Source organism: Acomys russatus, chromosome 5 (genome assembly GCF_903995435.1).
Source record: "Acomys russatus chromosome 5, mAcoRus1.1, whole genome shotgun sequence".
NCBI classification, from domain to species: domain Eukaryota; kingdom Metazoa; phylum Chordata; class Mammalia; order Rodentia; family Muridae; genus Acomys; species Acomys russatus.
Window position 1 is genome coordinate 6,480,509 of NC_067141.1, and position 26,165 is coordinate 6,506,673.

The 26,165-nt window shown below is 49.1% G+C and overlaps 1 protein-coding gene across 1 annotated transcript in view; it reads right to left on the reverse strand.

Moving 5' to 3' along the window:
* Gsg1l (GSG1 like) overlaps nt 1-26,165 on the reverse strand; it is a 193,994-nt gene that overhangs the window by 21,945 nt on the left and 145,884 nt on the right. The window contains exons 4-5 of the mRNA XM_051145202.1: nt 15,338-15,449; nt 974-1,141 (exon numbers count right to left, since the gene is read on the reverse strand). Of these exons, the coding sequence (XP_051001159.1) occupies nt 974-1,141; nt 15,338-15,449 (280 nt within the window). The remainder of the gene's footprint in view (nt 1-973; nt 1,142-15,337; nt 15,450-26,165) is intronic.

The window sequence follows — 26,165 nt, forward strand, 5'->3', positions numbered from 1 at the left end:
GTGGCAGAAGGACTTAGAGAAAATGCTGAGAGTGGAGACCCTAGGCCTAAATTCTTAGCCCCCTACAGTGTAGGCGCTCAGGTGGGACGGGCTGTATGTGACCAGGATGTGAGGCGCCTCTGCCTCAAAAATCCTGACATCCATCCCCTACCCATCTGCCTGCCTATCCCACCCTGTCGTCCTCCCTCCTATCCATCTATCTCATCGACCAATCTATCTATCTATTTATCCACCTACCTACTCACCCAACAACTTACCTACCCAACCATCCATCCACCCTCACATTCACCTGTGTACCTCTCCAACCCCTAACTACCTATCCATCTGTCTATTCACCTATCAGCTCCCTTGTCTACCCACCCAGTCACTTATCCGTCCACATTCTCATTCACCCATTTGACTATCTGCTACTCAGCCATCTACTCATTCACCATATTCTAACCACTCAACTGCCTATCTAGTCATCCAAGGGCTCTATCACCCATCAGTTCACCCACTTACCTATCTAGCCACCCATGGACTAGTTGTTGCCACCTACATTGTCCTCGGGTCACTTCTGAAGACATAGGTGATCAGGGTTTGTCCCTGACCTTGAGAAGTCACCAACTTCCAGTGACCACCACCAACCCTACTGGATCCTTTCACACTACTCAAGAAGGAAGCCATGGTTAAAGCCTTTTTCTGATTGCAGTTGAAATAGCCTAGAGCTGAATGGCTACCACTCAAATGTTGTTCCTTTTTGAGTCTCCCATAATCTGGTCACATAATTCCTAAGCAGTTTTATGACACAAAACATCTGATGCCCCCCAAATCCAAAAGTCCGTGCTCTATCTTACTCAACTTGTCCCAGCTCTAAGGATTACCTCAGTTAGACCATATGCTCCAGTCTTGAGTGGGGTCTTTAGGCTACTGAGGTCATGCCCTGGGCTTCAAATTCCTAACCCCGACTACAGGTGACCATGTATGCACTGACCTCTCCCGGAAGTATTTGATGGCCTCAGGATCTATGAAGGTCGGCTCCTCCCCGTAGCCCTGCTCAAAGACCTTGCGTTTGTGCCGGAACTCAATGACTGTCTTGGTGTAGGAGTTGAGCGTAGTGACGGACGCCGCCATACAGCAGGTAAATGAACCCCAGGCCAAGCTGCCAAGAGACCAAGAGAGAGAGAGATGCCACAGTGAGAGTGGGCAGGGGTGTCATCCATGCACCATTTGTCTACCTGGTACAGCTACAGGCCCTAAGGCTTGGTTCCCACTCCACTTTGATCTGGGAGAATGACAATGGTCTTCACATTGTGACAAAGACACATTACTTAGCCATTACAATAAGAGCAAGCAAGGGGACAGAGAGACTCAGGGACAATTATCCAGGAACCAGTAATGGCCATGTTGGTCCTGGGAAGAAGAAGTCCTAATCAGAGAACAACCCAGGAGGAGGACAGTACATGCAAAGCTATGAAGGCATGAGGTAGCAGAGTACATGGGCATACTGTGGGAGGCAGGGATGCTGGAGTGAGGATGCCTGGAGATACTGGAGGAGGCAGGCATGTTTAGCATGAAGGTTAAAATTATCTTTGCTCTTATGTACCCCTGGGAAATACACTTGACCTCTGTGCCGTGCACTCCTCACGCCCAGTCTTGTGGACAGCATGGTTGTAGGAATTAAAGGAAGTGATCCTTGAAATACACCAGAGTAGTGGGTGACAGATGGAGATACTTGGGAAAGGCTCACTGTCACTACTTGGGACAGGCATTCTTATGCCCACTTCTTTATGACTCAGTCTACAATCCCTCCCTCTGGGAGATGAGGTTCCGATGTCCTGCTTGGCTGTCTGCTCTGCATCTTTCCTCCTGTATTTAGAATGTTTGGCTGCCCTACCTAATGAGTGTGTTGAACTCACCCAAAGCCAGATTCAGTTCTAGAAATGGCCTCCTGCCTGATTCCTCTAATCTGGATTGTATACTCATGTTTAGTGCCAGGAGCAGGGAGCCTACCTGGCTCTGGTCCTACTGGCCTGATTTCCATACAAGCTGCTGATCTCTTCTGATCTCATTTCATGGGCTCATTTCTGCTCTGCCAGAACTACAGTACCAGAGAGCTCCAGGCTTCCACCTGCTACAGCCTACCTGTAGGGCTCTGAATACCATCACCCCCTAGTCCTCTGTTATCAGGGCAGCCCTGGTGAACCCCAGAAGGAAAGCAAGGGAAAAGTCTGTGCATTCAGCCTTTCTCAAAAGGATCTTCAATAATCATCTATTTCAGTCTATACCTAACTCACTAATAGGTTCCTCACATCTTTTGGAGCTAATTTAGATCTTCTAGAAGCCTGGAGTGTCTATAATAGACATTTTTAAGGTGTCAACCTCTCCAAGGACTTGTGTGCCCATTAAAGTGTTTAATGTGATAAGTGTGCATGGGCGTGGGGGGGCGCGCGCGCGAGCGCGCGCGCGCACACACACACACACACACGGGGTGTGGGTGGGGTAGAGATTGTAGATGACTGGACCAGGACCAGGGCCAAAGCTGATCCAATCAAGTGCTCTCTCCTGAGCAATGGCGCTGAAACGCCAGCTTTGCCAGGGATGTCTCGCGATGGAAACGCACAACCTGAGGTGGAGGATGAAGAAGCAGGCTTGTTCGGAGAATTTTTGGAGTGTGTTGGTTTGCCTGCCCAGCATCCATCCCTGTTTCTGACAACAGTACTTGCATCCTCTTGGGCCACATAGTTTGGGTGGCTCTGACACCGTCTCAGAACTTTGGCTGGAACCATGGAGAAGAAGAGCCTATATCTCCCCTGGGCTGCTGAGCAGGTGAGCTGGCTGCCAAGAACGGCCGGGGACCATCTTGACACCACCCAACCTGAGGCTTAAACTGGCCCAAGAGAAAGCAGAGGCATCAAAGAGCTGACGTCATTCTCCTCGCTGTTCTCACTCATAGGAACACAGATACTTTTCTTTGGATTTTTCCCCCCATCAGCCATTTTGCATTGGTTTTCTGCCACTGGCAACAGAAGACCTTATTTGTTTATCTATGTAAACACCTTCCTTCTCATAAGTTAGTTTAGTTTTCAGGTCAATTTTTGTTCCTTACGGCCAGAAATGTTAGCTTTAACTAAGCCTTTATTCCCACCCTGGATGGTCCCAGGCAGAAGATAAAGAAGTGTGCAGGCAGAGGTCTGAGCAAAGCAAAAAGGCTGAAGGGATGGAGCCTAGGCCCTAGGGACAGTCTTGTCTAGTTTATTGTCAGCTTGACATAAGTTAAGACATTTGTGGATGGTATAAAAAAGAAGGCTGAGCAATCCCCAAGGAGCAAGCCAGTAAGCAGCACTCTACCATGGCTTCTTCTTTAGCTTCTGCCTCCAGTTCCAGCTCTGTTTGAGTTCCTGTCCTGACTTCTCTTAGTGATGAACCCTTTCCTGGAAGTGTAAGGTGAAATAAACTCTTTCCTCCCAATTTGCTCTTGGTCATAGTGTTTTATCACAGCAATTGAAGCTTAATGAGGACAGGGAGGACCCAAAGCTGTAGGGGTGGAGCCTAGGGTGTAAGGATGGAGCCCAAGGTGTAAGGGTGGAGCCCAGGGTGTAAGGATGGAGTGTAGGGTGTAAGGATGGAGCCTAGGGTGTAAAGATGGAGCCTAGGGTGTAAGGATGGAGTGTAGGGTGTAAGGATGGAGTGTAGGGTGTAAGGATGGAGCCTAGGGTGTAAGGATGGAGCGTAGGGTGTAAGGATGGAGCCTAGGGTGTAAGGATGGAGCGTAGGGTGTAAGGATGGAGCCTAGGGTGTAAGGATGGAGCCTAGGGTGTAAGGATGGAGCCTAGGGTGTAAGGATGGAGCCTAGGGTGTAAGGATGGAGTGTAGGGTGTAAGGGTGGAGCCTAGGGTGTAAGGATAGAACCTAGGCTGTAAGGGTGGAGCCTAATGTGCAAGGGTGGAGCCTAGGGTGTAAGGATGGAGCCAAGGCTATGAGGATGGAGCCTAGCGTGTAAAGGCAGAGTCTAGTGTGTAAGGATGGAGCTAAGACTATACAGATGGAGTGAAGCAGACACAAGGAGGCTGACCTGTAGGCCATATCCACACTCCAACTGTTGTTCATGCAGGACACTCATTCAAAAGAAGCCTTGCCCTGGCCTAGTTTAGCATCACACACTCCAGCCACCATCCAGCCTCTTTTGTTCTCAAAACACCAAGGCTCCTGTCCCACCCTACTCCTTCCACCCAGGGACCTGAGACTCTACTGTCCAAGCTTTTCCCAGGCTTCCAGCCCAGCTGTTTATGTCTCACCTCCAGTATCACCTCCTCGGCCCCCACTCACTGTCTCTAATTAAAACCTCGGTCCTCATCACACCCTATAATTTTCATCGAACTTTTTCCTTCTTTAATCATACTTTAAGTTTAAATTAATTACAATTTTGAGATACTTATAAGTTCAAATGAAGCTATAATACACATGGCGAGATGGGAGGAGTTGTATTATCTTTAGCCAGCCTCTGTCAATTACAACACAACATAAAATGAGTGCAACTGGGGGTACGGTATCAGGACCAAGGTACTCACTAGTCACAATCACCCTACAGAGCACAGTAGATCCCTTCTGCTGCCATTTTAGAGCACTTTCTCCCTGACAGCCTCTGGTCCTTGGCAACCACTAATCTGCTCTTCATTTCTAGAATCTTGAAATTTCCAGAAGTTGATATAGGTGGAATCATACAGCTTGCCCATCTAGACTGGCTTTTTTCACTTAGCAGTTCTCTTGGGAGAACTCAAGCTGCATCCATCAATAGTTTTCTTCTTTGTCTTGCTGGATGTGTGTCTCCACACCCCAGCAGCAATTGATTGGCTCAGTATCTGTTATTTTAGCTGGTCTAAGAGACACAATGTTCTAGCTCATTGTGGCTTCAATGTGCTTTTCCTAATGGTTAAAGGTGTTGAACTTTTTATTTGCTTGTTTGCGATCTGTATACCTTCTTAACAGCTCACTTTTTAATGGGGGAGGTTTTGTTGTTCTCGCCATCCTCTTTGTTTTCAGAGTTCAGTTCTTTATATGCTCTAAGTGGGTTAGTTGCTTTTCTGTTGCTGTGACAGAACGCCATGACCAAAGGCAATGTAAGGAAGAGAGAGTTTATTTTGGCTTACGGCTCCCTCATAGCAGGATAAAGGCATGGCAGCAAGCAGCAGGCCTAGTGCCAGAAGCAGGAAGCCAAGAGCGTATATCCTCAACCATAAGCACAAAGCAGAGAGAAGCACTGGAAGCAGGATAATGCTACAGAACCTCAGAGCCTGCCCTCAAGGGTGTAGCCTCTAGCAAGGCTGTACACATTAGCCTCCAAACACACCACGTCAGTTGTTAGCCCTTTGTCAGATGTGTGGTTTAAAGACATTCTTTATAGTCATAGCATGTCTTTCCGGCCTCTTACTAGGTGATTCACAGAACAAAGGTGATCAATGTTGATGAAATCTGATTGATTTTTTTTCTCTTTTATGCTTTTGATGTGAAATCTAAAAACATTTGCTGAGCCTTCATTCCCAAAGGTTTTCCTCCTATGTTTTTCTAAAACTTTTTAAATGTCACATCTTAAGCTTACGTCTGTGATCTGTTTTAATGGAGAATTTAGATGAAGGCTGTTTTTCTGTTATGAGTATCCAATAGCTCCAGCACTGTTTGTGGAAAAGTTTATCCTCACTCCATGAACTGATTAGTTCCTTTGTCAAAAATTAGGTGGACATTTGTTTGAGATGCCCTTGGGTCCCTTTGTTCTGTCCCATTGATGGATGTGTCTAGCCACCATCCCCCCACTAATATCAGTCTGTACTGGGTCTTGAAATTGGATAGACTGAGTCACCTTACTTTCTCCCTCTTGAAAAATTATTTTTAGCTATTTGGCCTCTTTTGGATTCCCATCTGCATTTTAAGATATTCTGTCTATATGTATAAGTTGCGGCCGGCATTTTGTTACTTTGTGGGTTCTTCTTTCTTCCATTATTTTCCACCCTTTCAACCCCTTAACACTAGATAGGAGAGAAAAAAAGATAGAGAGGAAAGGAGGAGATATTATCTGTAGGCTGCTTCCTGTTGGGATGGTCTTGTCCACTGTGTATTCAGATGCTGGTTTCTGGGCCCAGAGATCTGGTTGCAGTCAGACATGGGCACTTGTCATTTCTTTTCTTTTTTCTTTTTTTCTAAAATTTATTTGTTGATTATGTATACAGTGTTCTGCCTGTATGTACATCTGCACTCCAGAAGAGGGCACTAGATCTCATTATAGATGGTTGTGAGCCACCATGTGGTTGCTGGGAATTGAACTCAGGACCTTTGGAAGAGCAGCCAGTGCTCTTAGCCTCTGAGCTACCTCACCAGCCCGGCACTGTCATTTCTATGAAGCATCTCTGGTCTCAAGGTTATGTAAAAATTGTTATCCAGCACCTCTGATTGGTTAATAAAGAAGTTGATCAGCCTGTAGCTGGGCAGGAGAGTTTAGGCAGGACTTCCAGTCCTAGTGGTGACATCCCAGGTGGAGAGAGGGAAAGAAGAGGGTCGTCATGATGGAGTTGCCATGGGGACACAGATGGAACAGGAGCAGCCAGGGTGAGACTATTAAGATGGCAGGTAATGTGGCACATTCCTGGGAAGTAGGTCAGGCCAGCATAGCCGGGTTAGAACAGCTGAGTATCTGCCCAGCTATAGTGCCTAAAGCTATTGTTAATACATATAAAGGTTTCCATGTCATTATTTGGGAACTAGAATGGTGTTTAAAAGCTCACAATTTTACAACCTCCTGCTGATTAGAGGCATCGAGCTCCTTGGGACAAATTTGATTTTCACTTTCTTCTTCTTGTTTCGTCTTTGCACACAACTACTTAACAAACTGCAACCAACAGCAACCAACAAACAACCCACACTCTCAGGGCCTTAGCATTTATATACCCTCTGAAAAGTCCCCAGAATTACAGGTGTCACACAATTGCAGAAACTACCGGCAGTTGGCAAAGCCACACCTCTGCTAGAGCATGAGGCAATCATAGTCAGCTGTTTTGGAGCAGTCCTAGGATTTAAAAAAACATATTTTCATAATATTTTTATGATTTTAAGAGAAACCCACATTCTAAACTTTTCACTACAATAAGTCTTAATTGAAATTTTGATAAGAATCATATTAAACTTGTATTCCACTTTGAGAATTTCTATGGACCTCATGATGATTGTTTTGATCCATGATCTACTATTAAGATCAGTGATTTCTTTTTCTTTGATGTTTTTCAGTGTTTAGTATATGAGCTTTAGAAATGTTTTGTTGGTCTAAAGCCTATACATTTAATTTTTCTTTGTAGTAAAAATATCATTGTTTTTACTTTTTGTCCAAATTTTCCTTGTAAGCTTATAGAGATAATACCAACTCTGTGTTTTCTCTTTATGGCCTAAGGCTGTGCTGAACTCACTGATCCAGACTGAGAGGCTTTTGGTATGTTCTTTGGCTATTTCTGCACAGAAAATTATTTTCTGTACATAGGTATGGTTTGTTTCCTCCTTTCTCATCTGTATGGCTTTTGTTGCTTTTATACCCAGTTGTGCTATCCAGGACTTGCAGCTGAGTAACAGTGGTCTTCTTAACATCACAGAGAAAATATCTCAACATCATTTCAATGCTGTCTACAGGTGCTGATCAGTCTTTTTGTTCTCGAGTCAGAATTCCTAATCATCTTTATTTTCTTGGAGGTTTTTTTTTTTTTCAAGATAGGGTTTATCTGTGTAGCCTTGGCTATACTGGACTCCCTTTGTAGAGCAGGCTGGCCTTGAACTCACAGTGATCCACCTGCCTCTGCCTCCTGAGTGCTGGGATTAAAGGCATGCACCACCACGCCTGGCTTATTGGAGATTTTCTAAGCGCATGAACTCACTCAGGTAATTTTTCTGTATCAGTTGATATAATCATGTGATATTCCTTCTTTTGGCTGCTAGTGTGGGATATGGTACTGAGTGAGTTTCAAAATCTTCATCACTGGGTAACTTTCCTCAGCATGGTATACACTTTCTCTCACACATTCCAGATTCCAGTTTGCTAGTCTTTTGTGGAGAATTTTTGAAACTATATTCAAGATAACTATTTGTCTTTGTCTGGTTTTAATATCAGAATAACACTAACCTCATGAAATAAATTGCTAAATGTTCTCTCATCTTCTATTATCTGGCAGATAATAGTTATTAATTTTTTAAAAAATATTTGGCAAGGTGTCCTAGTAAGATCATGTGGGCTTGGAGATTTCTTTTTGAACATTTAAAAACTATTATTTCAATTTCCTTAGTAGTTACTGGGATATCCAGACGACTTTTTTTCCTGCTGGGTGAGGAATACTGGTCTGTGCTTTTAGAAGAACTGCTTTGTTCCATCCAATTGTCACGTTCATGTGTCCTGAGACATTTGTAATGTGCCCTTACTATGCTTTTCATGTCCTCAGGGTCTGTTGTGGCTGTACTTCATTTTAGTTTTGAAAATGCTAAAGGTCTGTCGGTTTTATTTGTCATATTTTCTAAAAAGCAGATTTTTCGCTTCATTGATCTTTCTCTACTTTTTTGTCGCTCTTGTTCATTTTCAATTTTGCTGATTTCTGCTCTTATCTTTCTTTCATTTGTTTTTAGAGTTATTTTGCTCCATTTTTCACCCTACAACCTTGGAGTGAAAAGCTTTCATTACTGGTTAAAAACATTTTCCCTCTTTTCAAAAAGATTTATTTATTTGACCACTCACATGTGTACCCATGTCAGTGTGCATGCACTGCACGTGCACATGTGTGCCGGGGCTCATGCACCTGAGTGTGCACACAGTGAAGAGGAGACATTAGGTATCCCCCTTTCTCACTCTTCGTCTATTCCTGTGAGGCAGAAGCCTTCCTTGAACATGTGCCTTGTGCTTTCATGGCTAGATTGGAAGTCCAGAGATCTTACTGTCTCTACCCCACTCAGAGCTGGGGTTATATATGTAGGAGCTTGGATTTGAACTCTGGTCCTCATGACTGAGCAGCAAGCACTCTTAGCCACTGAGCTACCCCTCCAGTCTCACTCTTTCTCTCTGATAAGGAGTATCTTTTCCCTCTCAGTGCTACTTTAGCTTTACAGGTTTTTGAGATGTATTTTTTTTTTCATTTCAGTGTACTTTAAGGTTTTTCTTGAGGCCCCTCCTGTGGCGCAGGGACTCTTGAGAAGTGTTTTCTTTAGTTTATAAGTGTTCCCTGATTTTTCTCCATCTTCGTTTGATTTTATTGTAGCTAGAAGACACACTTGATATGGTTTCCTTTTCTTTCTATTATTTTTTAACACTTGGAATCTGGTAATGGTCCAGGATGTAGTCTGTCTTGGCATGCTAACTTTAACATTATGCTCCCAGCTGTTCTTAGATGAGATGGTCTATAAACAGGTCCTGGGTGTCTGAGTATGTGTGTGTTTGCTTGAGACAGCCTTAACCAGCAGTCTTGACTGACCTGTATGCACCATGTAGCTCAGGCTAGCTTTAAACTCGCATTGATCCTTCTGCCTGTGCCTCCCCAAATTCTGGGATTATAGGGGTGAGCCATCTTATCTGTCTCATTTGGGGCCTTTCTGCTGAGATCCTGGGTCTTATTTAATTCTTCTGCTTTGGCTGGCTTCCTTTGATCACATTCTGGCATGGAAGATGAGAGACCCCACCTGTTAACTAGCAAGTAGGCATAAGAATCCAAGTTTCCCACTAGGTACCACTGTCATTCAAAGTGGTAATGGTTCCTGACTTCTGCTGGGCAGAGACCAGCCCTCTGGCTTCTCACTAACACATCCTGGCAGAGATGAGCAGGAGTGTGTCACCTTGTTCCTCATTGCCCTCGGTGACTCCATGAGGAAGATGGTCTCATCACCATTGGGTAACCCGGCAAAATCCCTGGCTCCCCACTGGTGCCTCTGGGGGGCGTTTGTTATGTCTGGGGGAGTCCCCACAGCATCTTCACTTCACTGAGTGGGAGAGCTTGCTACCAACTGGGGAGTGGGGCTCCCTATTCTGGCACCACCCAGTAGGAGGGGAAGCGGGGTCCTCAGTCAGGTCTGCCGTGTTAACATCCCAGCTCCATCTGTGCTGCCCAGGGTGGGGAACCACAGGGATCTCCTGGAGCAGGAGAATTAAAGTTTTAGTTCCCTTTAGCAGCTAGATGGTGAGAGCGTGTTAGTTGTCAAGGGGACGGGACCTGGAATCTCCTAGGAAACAAGGATGTAGGGCCATCCGTGGGGCCTTGTCCAGTCCCGGATGCCCCTGTGAGGAGCTATGTTGGTTAAGTCACTGGAGGTGGAAGACCCGGCCTTGAAGTGGTGGCCCCACTCCTAGGCTTAAGTCCTGGACAGCACAGGCAGGGGAGAGTGAGTGATCCGAGCGAGCATTCATCCTCTCCTCTTTCCAACTGTGGGTGTGATGTGGCCAGCTGCTTCCAGCTCCAGCTGCCTCGACTTCCCAAGATGGGCTGTGCCTCCAAGCTGTGAAACAAGCCCTTCCTCCCTTGGGTTCTTTTCGCCGGTTTGTCACAGTCACAGGAGAAGTGGTCAAGACTGTGACCCTTCCTGATCCTCGGCTGTCATTCTGTCTGTGCCTTCTGACATGTCTGTGTCGTCAACTCCATCAGCTCCAACTCTGGGAGTGCTCCTCCTCCATCCAGGCTCCTGGCTTCTTGCCACCTTCCAGAATCTCCCAGGTTTGTTTATTATGTCCCATCCAAGGTCATAGCTATGCAGAGGAAGAGCAATGGGAGGCACGTCCACCCTGACTTCCTAGAAGTAGAAGCCCTGCTTTGTTTGTGGTCACCCCCTTGCCCTCCTACACACACACACACACACACACACACACACACACACACACACACACACCCAACTGCTTCCCCGGTTCACAGCTATGCCATGTCACCTAGAACACTGCTGGGCACACACCAGGTACTCGATAAATAATCGAGGGATGAATAAGCAAATGAGCTAACATGTCCCTCCTATGCCCTAGTGTGCTGGGGTGGGGGTGGGGTGCAGGCTACACCTTGTCAACTCTTAGCTTTCTGTCCCTCTCCTTCAGACCCCCAGCTGCCTGCACAGGACACGGCTTGGAGCCTTTAGAGCTGGAAATTTCTGGTGTCTGCAGTTCACACTGCTGAGCCGGTGCAGGGAAGCGTGGGGGGTGGCTGGCCTGATTTCATAGCTAAGAGCGCAGTGGACACTTGGGGACAAGACAGACGGTGGTGTGACAGGAGAGCGTGGCTGTCCACCTCCTCTCTCCCCTGGGAGTCACAAAGGCATGCTGGAGAGTGGATCTGGAAGGCGCAGGTCTACCACTGAGGCTTTGCACAGAGGGGAGATAAGAGCAGAGCATTGAGGAAGGTCTCCACAGACACCTGCAGGCTGACGGCACAGGTTCACTGTTAGGGACAGGGCACAAATGCCTGCCCTGCGCCACCCTCTGAGTCCAAGAGAATTGGGAGCAAAATGGCTGCAGGCTTTAGGGCCCTCCAAGGAATGGCCACCAGGACACCTGTGGGTCACAGCCCTTTTGATGTCCTGATCTCAGAGAAAAGAAGGCTAGGGTTTCAGCTCACCACACAGCCTCTGGGCAGAACACCAGCCAGCCCAGCAAAATCTCCACAATGGTCTTGGGACCCTCAGGCAGTCCTAGAGCATCGCAGCAGAGGTAACCTCTGTGGGACCAGCCTGCAGAAAGGGCATCTGGTAGCTCTCAGCAAGGAAGCAGCACATAGGTCCCTGATCTCATTGGATCGGGAAGATGGAAAGGAAGGAAGGAAGGAAGGAAGGAAGGAAGGAAGGAAGGAAGGAAGGAAGAAAGGAAGGAAGGAAGGAAGGAAGGACAGCAGTGAGGCTCTCTTATCCACGGGACAAGTGTAGAGGGTCACCTCCAAGCCAGGACCCAACTCACTCTTCTCCTGTGTGGCCTGGGCAGGGCCTGGGCTGAAGTTTTTAATCTCACTGAGCCTTTTAGAGGTGTGTGTGTGTGTGTGTGTGTGTGTGTGTGTGTTTGATGCAGGATCTCATATGTAGCCCAAACTGACCTCAAATCCCTAACCCTCCTGGCAGCACCTCCCAAATGCTAGGATTCAAAGGAGGTGCCACTAGGGCTGGCTGTTCCAGTTTGCAGTCTGAAGAAAGACTGCTTGGGATGGCATTCACTGTGTGTGCTAAGTGGAGAAAGCCCTCTTCCTGCTGCATTTTGATCAAGAGAAAAACAGGGGGGGAAATGTTTGTTTGGGTCTACATCTGCACTCTCTTGGCCTTCCCGGAAGGACCAGGTATGTGAGTAGGCAGTGACCTACCGGGAGACTGGGGAGGGCTGGAAGGCAGAGTTACACTTTGTCCTGCCTGAACTGTGCTGTCGCCCAACACAGCTGGCTAGGCACAGGCCTGGCAGGTCTTTCAACAAGCCACAAGCCGGAAGCCTGCACACTTAACAGGCCAAGCTCTTCAGATATAAGAAAACTACCAGTGGAGGTTCAGGCCCAGCAAACCCTCCACAGGTCGACTGGTGCTTCAGGCAGCAGGCAGCCTCTGAGACTAACTGTGGGACTCCTCAGGGACACACGCTCCACACTCTCTCTAACTGTCTGATCCTAGAATTGGAGCCAGTGACTCCATGGGAGGCAAAGGCAGGCTGAGAGGGCCACTCACAAAGTCCTGTCTGGAGCTGTTGGTCCACTCAATTCTTACTCTACCCAGTTCTTACAGCTAAATGCTCACCATAGCCTTGCCTGGCATGTTCTGGATAGGCCAAGGAGAGCTGAGGCAGCTGACCAGAACAGCATCCTGGAGTGCTCCCCCAAATATGAGCAGTTGGACATCTGGGTCATGTGGCACTGGGTGTCAGTGGCTGAGGTATCCTTCCTTCATGACCACTGTTGTTGACAGAACATCTACCCTGTACGTGTACTAGAAGCTGGCCTCACACACTCCACCAAGCCTGTCAAGCCTGAGTGACTACATCAGCCTGGGTGACCCCAAGGCACAGCCGAGCTGCTATCAAGGGTCATAGCTCCTGCACCTGCCCTTGACCCACAGAGTGGCAGCAGAGTGACATAAGATCTCACACACACCAAGCCTGCAGCTTCCACATGGGTCTCCTGAAATGCTTGGACATGGTTCACTGTCCTTAGGGACCAGCCATCAGGAGCAAGAAGCTGCTCTGGCCACCAACCACTGCTAGCCAGCACTGTGCTGAGCTATCTCCAAGGTCACTTTAGTCGCCCTCCCCCCACCCCCAGTGATGTAAACCAATTTGTCATGGAAGTCTCCAAGCTAGGACCACCCTGCTGAGCCTAGGCTACCTACAGAACCATATGAGGTGATGCAGTTTTCCTTGAATGCAATAGACATTGGGTAATGTGCTACCCACCAACAGAGAATGAATGGGTTGCCACTCCACAGCCCCATGGGGCAGAAATGGCAGTCTCTGTTTTACAGCTGACAATGCTGAGACACACAGGGCTAAGGGACTTGGAGAGCATCCACAGCTGGCAAGAGTCAGGGTCAGCTTTGAATCTGACCCAATCCTAAGGTCCCACTGTCTGCCATGCCCAGCACTACCACAGGTGCCTGCTGGGTTGCTCCAAATACATTAAGATGGGGGTGCACCACACACCTAACCACGGGGATCTTCAACTGCAGCATAGCTGTCCTCCAGAGAAGGTTCTATGCCCCAGAGTCTTTAGTCTCATTCTCCCTACTGGGCCTGAAGCTGGAGGCTGGAACTTCTCCCTCAAAGCTGGTCTCTTACACCTACCTGGAGTGAGCCATGGAGGCTCAGGCCAGAATTGTGACAAATGGTCTCATATATATTAAGCAAAAGAGATGACCTCCTTTGGTCTTGGTGGGGCCCCACAGACAAGGAGTGAGAAATGAAGCCATCTGTCCTGCAGGCCTCTGTGACGAGGAGGGATATGTCAGCGCTAATCTGGGCCTCGTGGTCGGCAGCCTGAGTAAGTCCTGTGGAATCTGGTGCTGTGTGGGAGGCAAAGGAGCCAGCCCCAAGAAAAGCACACAGCCCATGGTCAACACCAGCAGGCCCAGCTTGGGAGCCCAGTGCTATAGTGGGAAGCAGGGGTTGCTGAGTGGCTCAGGGCACGTGTTCTATCCTTGCTGAGCCTTGGCTCCCACATAGGCAGCAGGAGGTCACTGTTGGTGGTAGTGGTCTAAGACGTCTGTCGAGCACTCTAGTATGGGACACCATGCCTAGAGTGTCTGTCACTCATTACAGCTGACCATCAGACCACTGGGACTCAGCTCCCTTCTGCCACCAGGACTGCGTTCCTCGGTCAGCCTTCTTGAGTTCCTCAAGTACTGACCCAGAGCCCTATTGGAACCCATGGGACCTGAGTCATCAGCATCATGGAGAACAGCTGCCCAGAGCCATAGTACTCAGCAACATGCGGACATGCATCTCCTGGCACCAGGGTGAGGCCTAGACAGCCAGGCCAGCGACACTGTGGTTAAGCACTCTCTTGTCTGGTAACAGCTCACTCTACCATTATCGCCAGCATCCTTGTAGACCTCTCCTCTCCCTGCAGAAAGGATGCTCTGGACCACTATGGTATGACCCAACATTTAAACCATTGGCAAGGTCAGGAAAGGAACAACCACCCCACTCCCACTCCCCAGCCTCCACCCCCTGACCCTTGACCCTTGTCGGTTGTAGTACATTTATAAGGTGCTGGTTAAGCAGTACTTGCTTGAGACAGAAGCTATGAGAGACTGAGGAAGAAGGAGAGAAAGACTGGGTCCTTGAAGAAATCATCAGATCTCCTGGATCCAGCCGGGCCTGAAGCAGACACTGCTGGGGCTCACCCAGCATGCATCCCACCTGGTTACCACTGGACACCTTGGGGCTGGGTCCTAGTTCCAGAGGCTGGCCGGCTTGAGCTGAAACACTACTCTCAAGCCATTCCCCAGCTGCCACGACTATTTGGATAAAGAAAAGGACCTGTGTCCATCAGAGGGAAGTTTGGGACCTCAGCCCACGCTGGAGAAAGATGAGGCCGCATCTCTGAATGCAGAGGACACGCTGGCCTTGGGGGAAGTTGCTCATTGCACTGAGCCCCCACGTCTTCGCTTCAACTGATGGGACAGGGGATTTTGTCACAATCCAGAATCCCAGCTGGTTGTGTGTGTGCGCCCCTCCCCCAATCTGTCCCATACACCGCCTTCCATACATAACCTCCCGAATTAAAACAATGACTAAACACCCTTGTTCTTGGGTCTCTGCCACTCACAAGCCAAGGGACCCTGATGCACTCCCTTGTGTACCCAACATGACTCAGACTCCGGTACCTGAAGGTCAAAGGCGACTTACCAGAAGGACCACCCATAGTCCCAGGAATGAGGTCTCCAGTCTTCAGGGCCAAGGCTCACGGTGACCTGGAACACCTGTGTGTACATCATGTGTGCAACCATTCCCAGGAGACCTGTGGAGCAGAGCAGGCGTCAGGATCCAGGCGAGCCCCTTGTCCCCATCTCCAGGGCCCCCAAGCCACTTGCCGACTGGCCCATTGGTATTGGGAAACCGCATGGAAGGGATGTCATTGGGGGCAGAGGCTGGAAGGCATTGGGTGGTCCACAGGATCCAGACTAGCCCTGGGGACGTTTAAGCAAAGGAAAGAAGTGTATGTTCTAAACTGGTTCCTGAAAGGGACCAAAAAGCAAAGATGTGAGTCTGGGGCCATGTGGTCTTTATTAAAACTATTTAACTCACCCAACTGGCTGTGGGAGATATGTTTAGTAATGAGTTTCTCCAATAAAAGCTTTTCTTAACAGACAGGCAGAGGGCTGGGTTTAGCCTGCAAGTCCTATGTGCTGACACCAGTGCTAGAAGGAGCACATGACACCTGTGGCCTCCAGGGTAATTTCCAAAGCTCTCTGTAGAGGGTCATAAAATCAACTTCACAGATTTCTTTTTAACACAACCAATATTTTGAGAAGCGTGGGACAGTGTGTGGCTTGAATCTGGAATGTCCCCAGTGGTTCATGTTTTGGGCCTTTGTTCCGGCGTCAGCTGGTGGTGCTTTGGTGGAAACTATGGATGCTGTAGGAAGTGGGTCCCAGCTGGAGGTGGTAGGTTCCCTGGGAAGATCCATGGTCCCTGCCCCTCAGCCTGCCGCGCTCTCTGCCTCTTGGTCCACCAGATGTGAGCAGGCACAGACATACACCTGCTGTCGTGAATGGGCTGCACAGCCTGCCTCCCCAACTGTGGTGGATTAAAATCATGAGCCAAAATCAATCCTTTCCCCTTAGGCTGCCTCAGCTGGGTGTTGTTGTCACAGTGACACAAAAGCCAAACATAGCTGGAGTAAACGTTATGTGCACTGTTTAGCCCTGAGCACCTGCAGTGTTGACACGGGGGTAACTCTCCAGTTGTGTAGACCAGTAAGATGGAGGAAGATGGGGACGGGCTCCCCTCTACCACACGTTTTCTGTGTGGTTTTGGGCTAAGCACTACACCTCTCTGAACCTCTAATCATTCTATCATCCCAAAGATGAGGATCATGGCAAGTGCAGGGAATATTGAGAGACCCAAGATAGGGAGGGTGTCCTTGGTATCAGTGCCCACCAGGCACAAATCATTACAGCCTCCGGCATTAATACAAAACAGTATTTCTCTTGGGGATAGGCTTGCAGACCATGCCATCTGAGGCCTTCTGTGTGGCCAACCTTAAGCTATGACGTCAGCCGTAAGGAAGAAGGAAGATGATGAGAGGAAGAAAGGAAGTTACAGCTCTCAGGTAACATCCTTCATGAAGGGAAGTCAAGGCTGGAGTCGGGCCAGGAACCTGTAGGCAGGAGCTGACGCAGAAGCAGTGGATGAACGCTGCTTACCGGCTTGCTCCCCATGCCTTGCTCAGCCTGCTTTCTTATAGCACCCAGGACCACCTGCCCAGGGATGGCACCTCCCACAGCGAGCCGGGCCCGCCCACATCAACCATCAATCAAGAAAATAATCCACAACTGTCCTATTGGCCAAATGAGGTAGAGCATTTTCTCCATCAAGGTCCCTCTGCCCAGGTGACTCCAGCTTGTGTCAAGTTGATCAAAACAAAACCAAAACCAAAAACAAAACAAAAAGCTGACAAGGACAGGCTCAGATTCAGATTCTCTTGAGTTTTGTTCTTGTGTGTGGTTTGATTTGTTTGTTTGTTTGTTTGTTTTGGTTTTGGTTTTTTGGAGGGGGGAGATTGTTTTGTTTTTGTTGTTTGGTTGTTTGGTTGGTTTTGTTTGGCCTAAACCTTGCTATAAAGACCAGGATAACCTTAAATTTAATAGTTTTATTCTCCCGAGTTCTGGGGTCACAGATGCACCACCACACCCCGTTTCTAAATACTCTTTTTAAAACGTTTTTTTTTTTTTTCCAAGTGTGTCATATGCATGCATTAGGGTTGAACTATGTACACATATGTGTGCCTGGATGTGCACTGTGAAGGCCAGGCCAACACTGGGTGTACCCTCTATTGCTGTCCTCCCTGTGGAGCCTGGAGCTCACCAATTGCCCAGACTAGCCGGCCAGCGAGCCCCACCCAGATCCCCCTTAGCATCCAGGTTGCAGGGTGCTTTACTACCAGCCATCTTCGCAGCCCTCCACATGGTCTTATAACCAGGCCTCTCCCCAAGCTGCCTCCTCTGCCACTGACCCTCGCTCACTGCCTCTGTCACACTTTGCCCTGTCTCTAAAGAGAAGGCAAGAGAGAAGGTGGTGATAAGAGAAGAAATGGTGGTAAAGGCGGGTGAAGCAAAGGGGGTAAGAGAGACAGGAGGGGAGAGGGTTCCTCACGCTTCTGTGTGTGGAGGTGACAGCCTAGCAACTCTAGAAAGAAGGGAGGGGCAAAGAGAGGAAACGCCCCATTTGGACCATTTACCAAGCCCCACAGCGAAGTCCCAAGAGGAGGGCAGAGGAGGGTACACTGAGGCAGGGCTCTGAGACAGAGGATTGCTGGCTGTTGTCAGTCTCTGACCAATGGCAGGTGCTGAGTCCCGACGGTGCTCCCGCAGGCCTCACCAATGGTCAGTGCTGTAAAGTGTTAAAAATCTAACCATCCCATGGCCACACTGCATGTTACTGTCTCTCAGTACCACTGAGCTGGGCATCGCCATGTTTATTAGCCCTTCCTGTTTCCTCTCCTTTGAGCATGTGTGGCTGTATCATTCCTCAGGTGTGTGTGTGTGTGTGTGTGTGTGTGTGTGTGTGTGTGTGTGTGTGTGTGTTGTCCGTGTATTATGTACTATGTTCATGTGTATGATATGTATTTGTATGTGCATGGTTAATGTGTATGTGTCATGATGTGTGTAGGGGGCTATGGTGTGTGGTGTGTGTAGGTGTGTGTATGGGATGTGTGTGGGGTGTGTGTGGGGTGTGTGTGGGGTGTGTGTGGGGTGTGTGTGGGGTGTGTGTGGGGTGTGTGTGGGGTGTGTATGGGATCTGTATGGGATGTGTGTGGGGTGTGTGTGGGGTGTGTGTGGGGTGTGTGTGGGGTGTGTGTGGGGTGTGTGTGGGGTGTGTGTGGGATGTGTGTGGGATGTGTGTGGGGTGTGTGTGGGGTGTGTGTGGGGTGTGTGTGGGGTGTGTGTGGGGTGTGTGTGGGGTGTGTGTGGGGTGTGTGTGGGGTGTGTGTGGTATATGTGTGGGGTGTGTATACTATGCAGTATGTGCATATGCTGTGTGTGTGGTTTGTGTGCAAGTTCTTCTGGAGGCTGAGGAGGATGTTGGGTACCTGATTTATCACTCTCTACCTTATTCCCTTGGGATGTGGCCTGTTATTGAACTTGGAGCTGAGCTGGTGACCGGCACATCCCAGCAGTTCTCTGTGTCTCCCCCTCAGGCCTGGTTCTAGGCACACGCAGCACTGTGCCCAGCTCTACATGCAGGTTCTGGCCTCCAAAGCTCGGTTCCTTGTACTGTTCGGCAGGAGGCACATTGCTCATCCACACATCTCTCCAGTCCCGTGCGTCTCCTAAATCTATGTCTTAGGGAGCAGGAGATGCTCGGTGCATCAGGTTCCTGCTCTGCTAGTGTGAGGACCTGCACTGAGGCCCCACATGAAGCTAGGCATGGCGTGCTTCTGCAGACCCAGCACTGGGGTGCAGGTGGAGAGATTCGATCCCTGAAACTCACTGGCCATGCCACTGACATCAACCTGGGTCTCCATGGAACATCCATGCATGTACACACCCCACATGCACATGTGCATCTGACATACACACACCATACTCCCACACTACATCCACACACATACACCCCCACGTGCATGCCTTACAGCACACACACACACACCATCCCCTCTACACACTACATACCATATACACATATACACACAAACACCATACACACCACATCACACATACACACGTTCATACTTGTACAGACCACACATACACTCTCACACACACCACATACACACTCACACAAACACACACACACATCACACCCTACCACACACACTATACACACACACACACAAACATGACACATACCACACGACACCATCTATACTGCTCACCACACAGACACAATGATGTACATACTCACACATCACACACACTCACGCGCACACACTCACACACACTCCACGTATACACTCACACACCTCATATATCAAACCAAACATACAGACACACACCACCTACACACACACACACACACACACACACACACACACACGCACGCACGCACTCACTCATTCACACACACACCATCTCCCTGTGGTTTGGTAGAGGTTCTTTATGTACCCAGGCTACTAATCCCGCAGCTGCATGATGGCAAAGCTGACTGTCTCCTCTACACACAACAGCTGCTGTTTGATTGGCAGGCACAGATTGCTCATACCCTCCCCACACCCTCAGTTCGGACGTCACTTTCTTTCCACAGGGTGGGACACTTTTTCCCATGGAGGAGCCAAAGCTTTCACACTGCTAGTCACTAAAGCTTACAGTGAGTGCCATAACCCCCTGTTTGTGCAGCACATCCACAGGTCTGACAACTCTGGAGTGACACATGGCCACCACTTGGTGCCATCTCGAAAAGCTTCAAGTCCCTAGGACCCTCCTGGTTCCACTTGCCCACCCCGCCCTCCCTATGCCCCCTAAGCTGCCTCACATTTGTCTCCTGTCTCCAGGGTCTGGCATTTTCCATATGTGGTGGTGGTGGACTCAGATACTGTGTCTCCCACACTGGTTTGTCCCCAAGAAATAAGAGTTTTCTGTCCTTCCATGTCTTCTCATGGCTGGAATGCCCATTTGTTTTTGTTTCTGAAGACATGTCCACGTTCTGGCTGGACCACAGTTGATCCGTTATTCACATGTAGGAGTGCATCTCGGCTTCTTCAAAGTTTTCGCAGTTATGGATAAAACCGCCACTGCCTCACATTTCTGCACCTGACCGAGTCGTTTGTCAGCCTTTTCTGGCGTTTGCTCTTTGTGTCCACTCAGCATATTCTCCTGTATTTTCCCAACACACTTGCAGAAATGTATTAGCTCATCTAGAGTGTAGCCTGTTGCATGGTGTGAGGGACGATCTGACTTTATCGCCTCAGTGATCAGCTCATTGCTTTGAACCCCAACAAAATGGCTCCCTCTTTCTCCACTGGCTCTAAATTATTTTTTAAAATTCAGGTTGAGAATACCACAAATCCCAAGATTCAAATGCTCTAAAATTGCAAATTTCTTCAGTACTGACAGGCCGCAAGCTTGCCCCTAACTTCAGGTGACAAGCCACAGTCAAAACACAGGTGTGAGCATCATATTAAAAAAATACCTCCTGGCTGTGTCTGAGGTGTAGATAAAGCAAAAATGAACTTCCTGTTTAACCTTGGGTCCCTCCCAAGATACCTCATTTGCATACCCAAATACCTCAGGTCTAAAAAATATTTTAAATATTTCTGGTCCCCAGAATTGTAGGTGAGGGATGCTCGCTCACAAGGTAGTCCAAGTCTCCTAACATACACAGCTCCCAACATACCCAGCTCACTGCCTCACCCCAACTGTGTCCTGTTCCACCAATCTGGACACCTCCTAATCATATTGTGTCAACACAACATGGCTAAAACCATTACACTTTACTGTAGAAACCGTGACCTGGAAGGACAAGCTTTTCCCTTGTGCTCCTGGCCAGTGCTCATTTGCTATGATGTTGCTGCCCTCTCAGAAGCCCTGCCCCCTGGATGAGCCTCCCTGCACCTCACCCCCACCCCCTCGCCTCCCCAAAGGCTTTGTCTTGTCCTTGCCTACAGGCACTAAGAATCGCCAGGACTCTTGGGCGTATGGTCACCTCCTTGTAACATGGGGGCCAGCAAGGTGGCTCAGTCTTTCTGCACATGCCTGACGATCACTGGAAGGAGAGAAATGACTCCTCAAAGTTGTCCTCTGACCCCAACACACATGGGCTACACCACTCCCATACACACACACTAATAATAAGTAAATACACATCAACGCTGTGAGCACTAAGAAGCTTCTATGAACATGCTAATGGAAGGAAACCATCAGTAAGAACAGTTACAGAGTGGATGTGAAATGTCCCCAAAAAGGCTTACATGTCCAGTATCTGGTCCCCAGCTGGTGGCCCTGGCCCCTTCCTGTGTCTCCTCCACCAGAGGCTTTCACCACCATGATGCCCTGTCCAAGGGCATGAGTCAAGTGATTACATCCTAAACCCTCCAAGACCATGACCTAAATAGATCCTTCTCTCCTGAAGGTTTGTCAGGGGAGATATTTCACCAGAGAGACTGCAAGGCAGCTTTAGGAGCTGGCACACCAGCTCTTAGCCAGGACAGAGGAGGCAAGGCCACACAGTACCTAATACACGATTCCCCCAATGATGAGCCAGAGCTAGACCTAGCGGCCAGTGGAGTCATCCATTTCTCCAAGTCTAGGCTTAGCAGAATGGTTCTCAACCTGTGGGCCATGACTCCATTGGGAGTCACACAACCCTTTACCCAGTGTATCAGATATATTTATATTCACAACCATAGTAAAGTTACAGTTACGAAATAGCAACGAAACAATGCTATGGTTAGGGGTCACCACAACACAAGGAGCTGTGTTAAAGAGTCGCAGCATTAGGAAGGTTGAGACTCTTAGAACCTTGACGGCGTAGAACAGCAGCATTGATTCCCTAGGTTGAATTCTGCTTATCCCCACACAGGATGGGCCTCACTTTAAGAAAATCAAGAAATGAAAATTGCACACCTCTCAAGGACACGCTGGGACTCTGCATTTTAGAGTCTATTTGGCTGTGCATGCTAGGAAAGCACTCCACCATTGAGCCTCAAGTTCAATCCAACTTACCCTTTAAAGAACACTGCAGTTAACTAGTCATGAGGTAAAATGGGATGGTTAAGGGGAAGGGAGAACAAAGGAGTCTAGGTAAGAGGCTGAGATGGGCTGTTTGGGCCGATCTGAAGGCAGTCCTGGACAAGTGTTTGAAACCGAGAGTCAAAGTTTATGTGTGTCCCACCAAAGCTCTCATGTCATGTGTTGGGACTGTAACCCCTACATCTGGATCTAGTGGTATTTGGAGGTGTGGCTTGCTGAAGTGGTTAGGGCTAGATGATGATGATGTTGGCATGAGGCAGAGGAAGAAGAGACTCAGGAGACCTCTGTCCCAACACCTGATGCCTCCACCAGGTGCCAGTGAACCACCAGACTTCACACTGATGCAGAGTGGACACCAGTGTCATACTCTCAGGCTTCCGAGCTCCAGAACCATGCACCAAATAACCTTCTGTTCCATATCAATGTCTAGTCTCGAGTATTTTGTTTCAGCAACAGAAAAAGATGAGGGTTCGTGTCAATAGGATTTGCTGGTGGGGCAGACATGGATAGAGTGGCTGTCTTAAATTCCAGGCTGGCCTTCGGTTTGAGCAATTGGGAAGACAATGATGCATTTGTTGAGATAGAAAAGCCCAAGAGAGGGAGGGAGGAAGTGTGGCTTGGTGGAATTTTTCGGAACCATATTCGCTTGAAATGCTTATTTTCTGTCTTCACAGATATCGAGTGAGCCGTTAGTGTTCAAGTCTGCGGCTGGGAGCTGTCAGAGCTGGAAACAGATGCACACATCATCAGCATAGAAGGAGAAATGAGGCGGCAGCCTGGGAGAGATGGCAGAAAGGCTGGGAGAGCAGAGAAGGAGAGACATCTGGGGCTAAACAGAACCGGGGAGACCAGCCGAGGAAGCCAAACTGGGGGGGGGGGAGGCAGGCATGGAAAGAAAGTCGGGGCAGAAGGTCCCCAGAAGGTCTGGGAGAAAGGGTACTCAGGAAGAGAGTAGATGCCATATGAGAGATGAGTGGGGTAGAAAAAAGGCCCTTGGATTGGCCAACCAGAGATCACAGGTGACCGTGACAGGCTCCCACTCAGGTGTAGTGGCGGGGAGAGGTGCTCAGCTGGCATAGGTTGAGAAAAAGCAGAGCAGAAGCGATAGAGGAGACTCTGAGCCTAGTGTCTCAGAGTGGCCAGCTGGGGGTGAGTATGTGAAGGGTCAGGGGTCAGATGGGAGACGGATCTTCCGGTCTCCGGTCTACTTGGACAGAGCAGGTAATAACAGTGGGATGGGGTGGGGCGTGTGCGTGTGGTGCAGGGTGGCACGAGCCCTGTCCTAGAAGCAAGACAGAAGGTAAGCAGGTGAGAGAGGGTTCTAGAACTCAGTGGCCAGCTGGCAACCCAGATGTTCCACCCAAGGACACAGGGGAAAGGGAACCTGAATAAGATTTGAGTTGAGTGGTGCTGCATACTTTTCCTGAGGAGAGTTCAGTTCTAGCCGCCCAGACAGAGGGGCGTGACAGACATAAGAAATGGTTTCCATCTGAGTCCTGCTTGCTTATAGGAGTGTGGGCGACTGAGAAGCCTTCCCAGCGAGGCCAGTGACCTGACGCTTCATGATGACTCTGCTTCCGGGTCAACCTTCTGCCCACCTTTACTTTTACTCTTGCACCTCCTCAGGCCCTGGGTAGCTGGGCCAGGCTTATATAAATGGGTGGCAGGAAAGCAGCAGGGACTTCGGGTGAGGGTCTCATGAGCCTCCTCCTTCTATGAGGAGACAGGAACAGGCCAGATCTTGTGAAGGTCTTCCTCAGATAACCACAGGCTCTGACTCAGCACAGTGACCAGCAGATCCAGGACTCTCCTCACCAAGGACCAAGGGCGAATCAAGGTCATTAACTGTGAGTGAGGCGAGGTAGGCAAATAGCGGCCCTGGTCTTCCCAGAGAGCTGGATGTGTAGCTGTTTTCCCAGCATGCCCTTTGGGTCCTGTGCTCATGAGTGAAAGCCAGCCCAGAAAGCAAGGCTAGGGGGTGCAGGTGGAGTTGACCTGGCCACTCAAGATTTGCCACATAACATTTCCCAAGTCTTGCTTTGTCCCATTGCTGCGAGGTGAAGGGCTGCTTCCTAGTCATCCCTGAGGCCTGGCAGATCAGGACCCAGGTGACCCATTCTGAGGACACACTCACTGGTCTGGAGACTGCACCTGCACCTCGTGAGGTCTTGGAGCAGTGGCAGCGACCCAGTTTCCAGCCCTTGGCTACTTCTTGACTAGCTCTCCTTTGCAGGACTAGATGTCTTGCGTGATTGCCATGCTCCATTTAATGGCACGATCATGGAGGTAGCTGATTAATTAGCTTATAATAAGGTTTGTTATTAAAGATGTTATTAAAGTCTCGGTTATTACAGAGAACACTTGGGGAGCAATCATGTCTAAATAAATATTCTTGCATGTATCGGCCAGGAGATGATCTAGAGCTGCCAGCGGTCCCCGAGTCACACCAGGGACGAGAGAACCAGGAAGAGCAGTTGGGGACACATCCCAAGCTAGGAGCAGGTACAAGAGGGTAGGACAGGGCCAGTGGCCAGCCCTGCTGGGGAGCCTGGCGTGACATACAGCCTTTCCTCGCCTGTACTGAGTACCTGCTGGCTGCTAGATTTCTCTTTTTCTTTCCTTTTTTTTGTGATGGGAAATTACCTTTATTCATGCGCAGCCTCGAGTGCATTGCCAGGCAGGTCATCTTGAGATGAGGGAACTAAGAGGCCACAGATGAAATTAAAACGCTCAAATCACATGCTTAGGAGTTAACTTAATAATGCGGCAGAAGGAGGGGGCGGGGAGAGTCGGTGCTTAGAGGAAGTGCAGCAGTCTTTATAACCTCCCTACCTGCCCCCTAATACTGAGGACCAGCACCAAGCATACACAGGGGTTCTGTGGGGTGCTGTGGGAGGAACAGCATCAGGACTTTACCATCACTGTGGCTAGCTTGAGTTTCATCTCTGCCCTGCCAAGCAGCTGAAACTGTCATCTGTATCTCACAGCCAAGGGACAGTGAGTCCCCAGTGTATACCTAGGTTCACTCCTAGCCTTGGTTTCTCCTCCGTAACATGACCAAATTTATTTATTTATTTATTCCTGTTATTCTAAATGGCTCTTTCAACTCAGGGGTAGCCTGGAGAGAAGCTGGTCACCAATGCCTGGTCCTCTACATCTGCTCTAAGCTCAGCCTGGTCTGTCCTGGTCATCTGGAATGGAGCAGGGTGAAGGGAGGGACAGGCTACTGTAGAGAAACTGCTCACTCCCCTCCCTTTACCCTTTGCTTTGCTGTGTTCCTCTCGCTTTCCTCTTCTCCTTCTCTTTCCAATGTCTCTCCAGTAGCCAAGGCTGGCCTCCATCTCTGATCCTCCCGCCTCTGCCTCCATAGTGCTGGGGGTCTCAGGTTGCCACACCTGGTAAAAATGAATGATCCTTCAAAAGGCAAACCCACATGGCAGCCTGCCTTCCCATAAGCACCCCAATCCTTGCTTTTTTGAGACACTCTGTAGCCTAGCCCAGGATGACGTCAACTTCCTAGATGCTAGGGTTACAGGCAGGGCCCACCCAAATGCATCTCACATACACCTCGCCAGTCCCCTACACTAAGTCAGCTCAGAATCCATGGAGCTGGAAGCACCAGATCTTCTCTCCAGGCAGGCGGCGTGTACTAGGGGCTTGCCTCAAAATGGGATGGGAGCTGTGCCAAGGCAGTCAAAACAGGAGGTCCAGGGGTGTAGGGAGGGAGCCCCTGGAGTAAGTACCCAGGCTGAGGGTCTGAAAGAGGCAGGGAGAGGCTGGACCATAGCTTCCAGGCAAAGTGGAGCTGAGATGGGGCTTGGGTA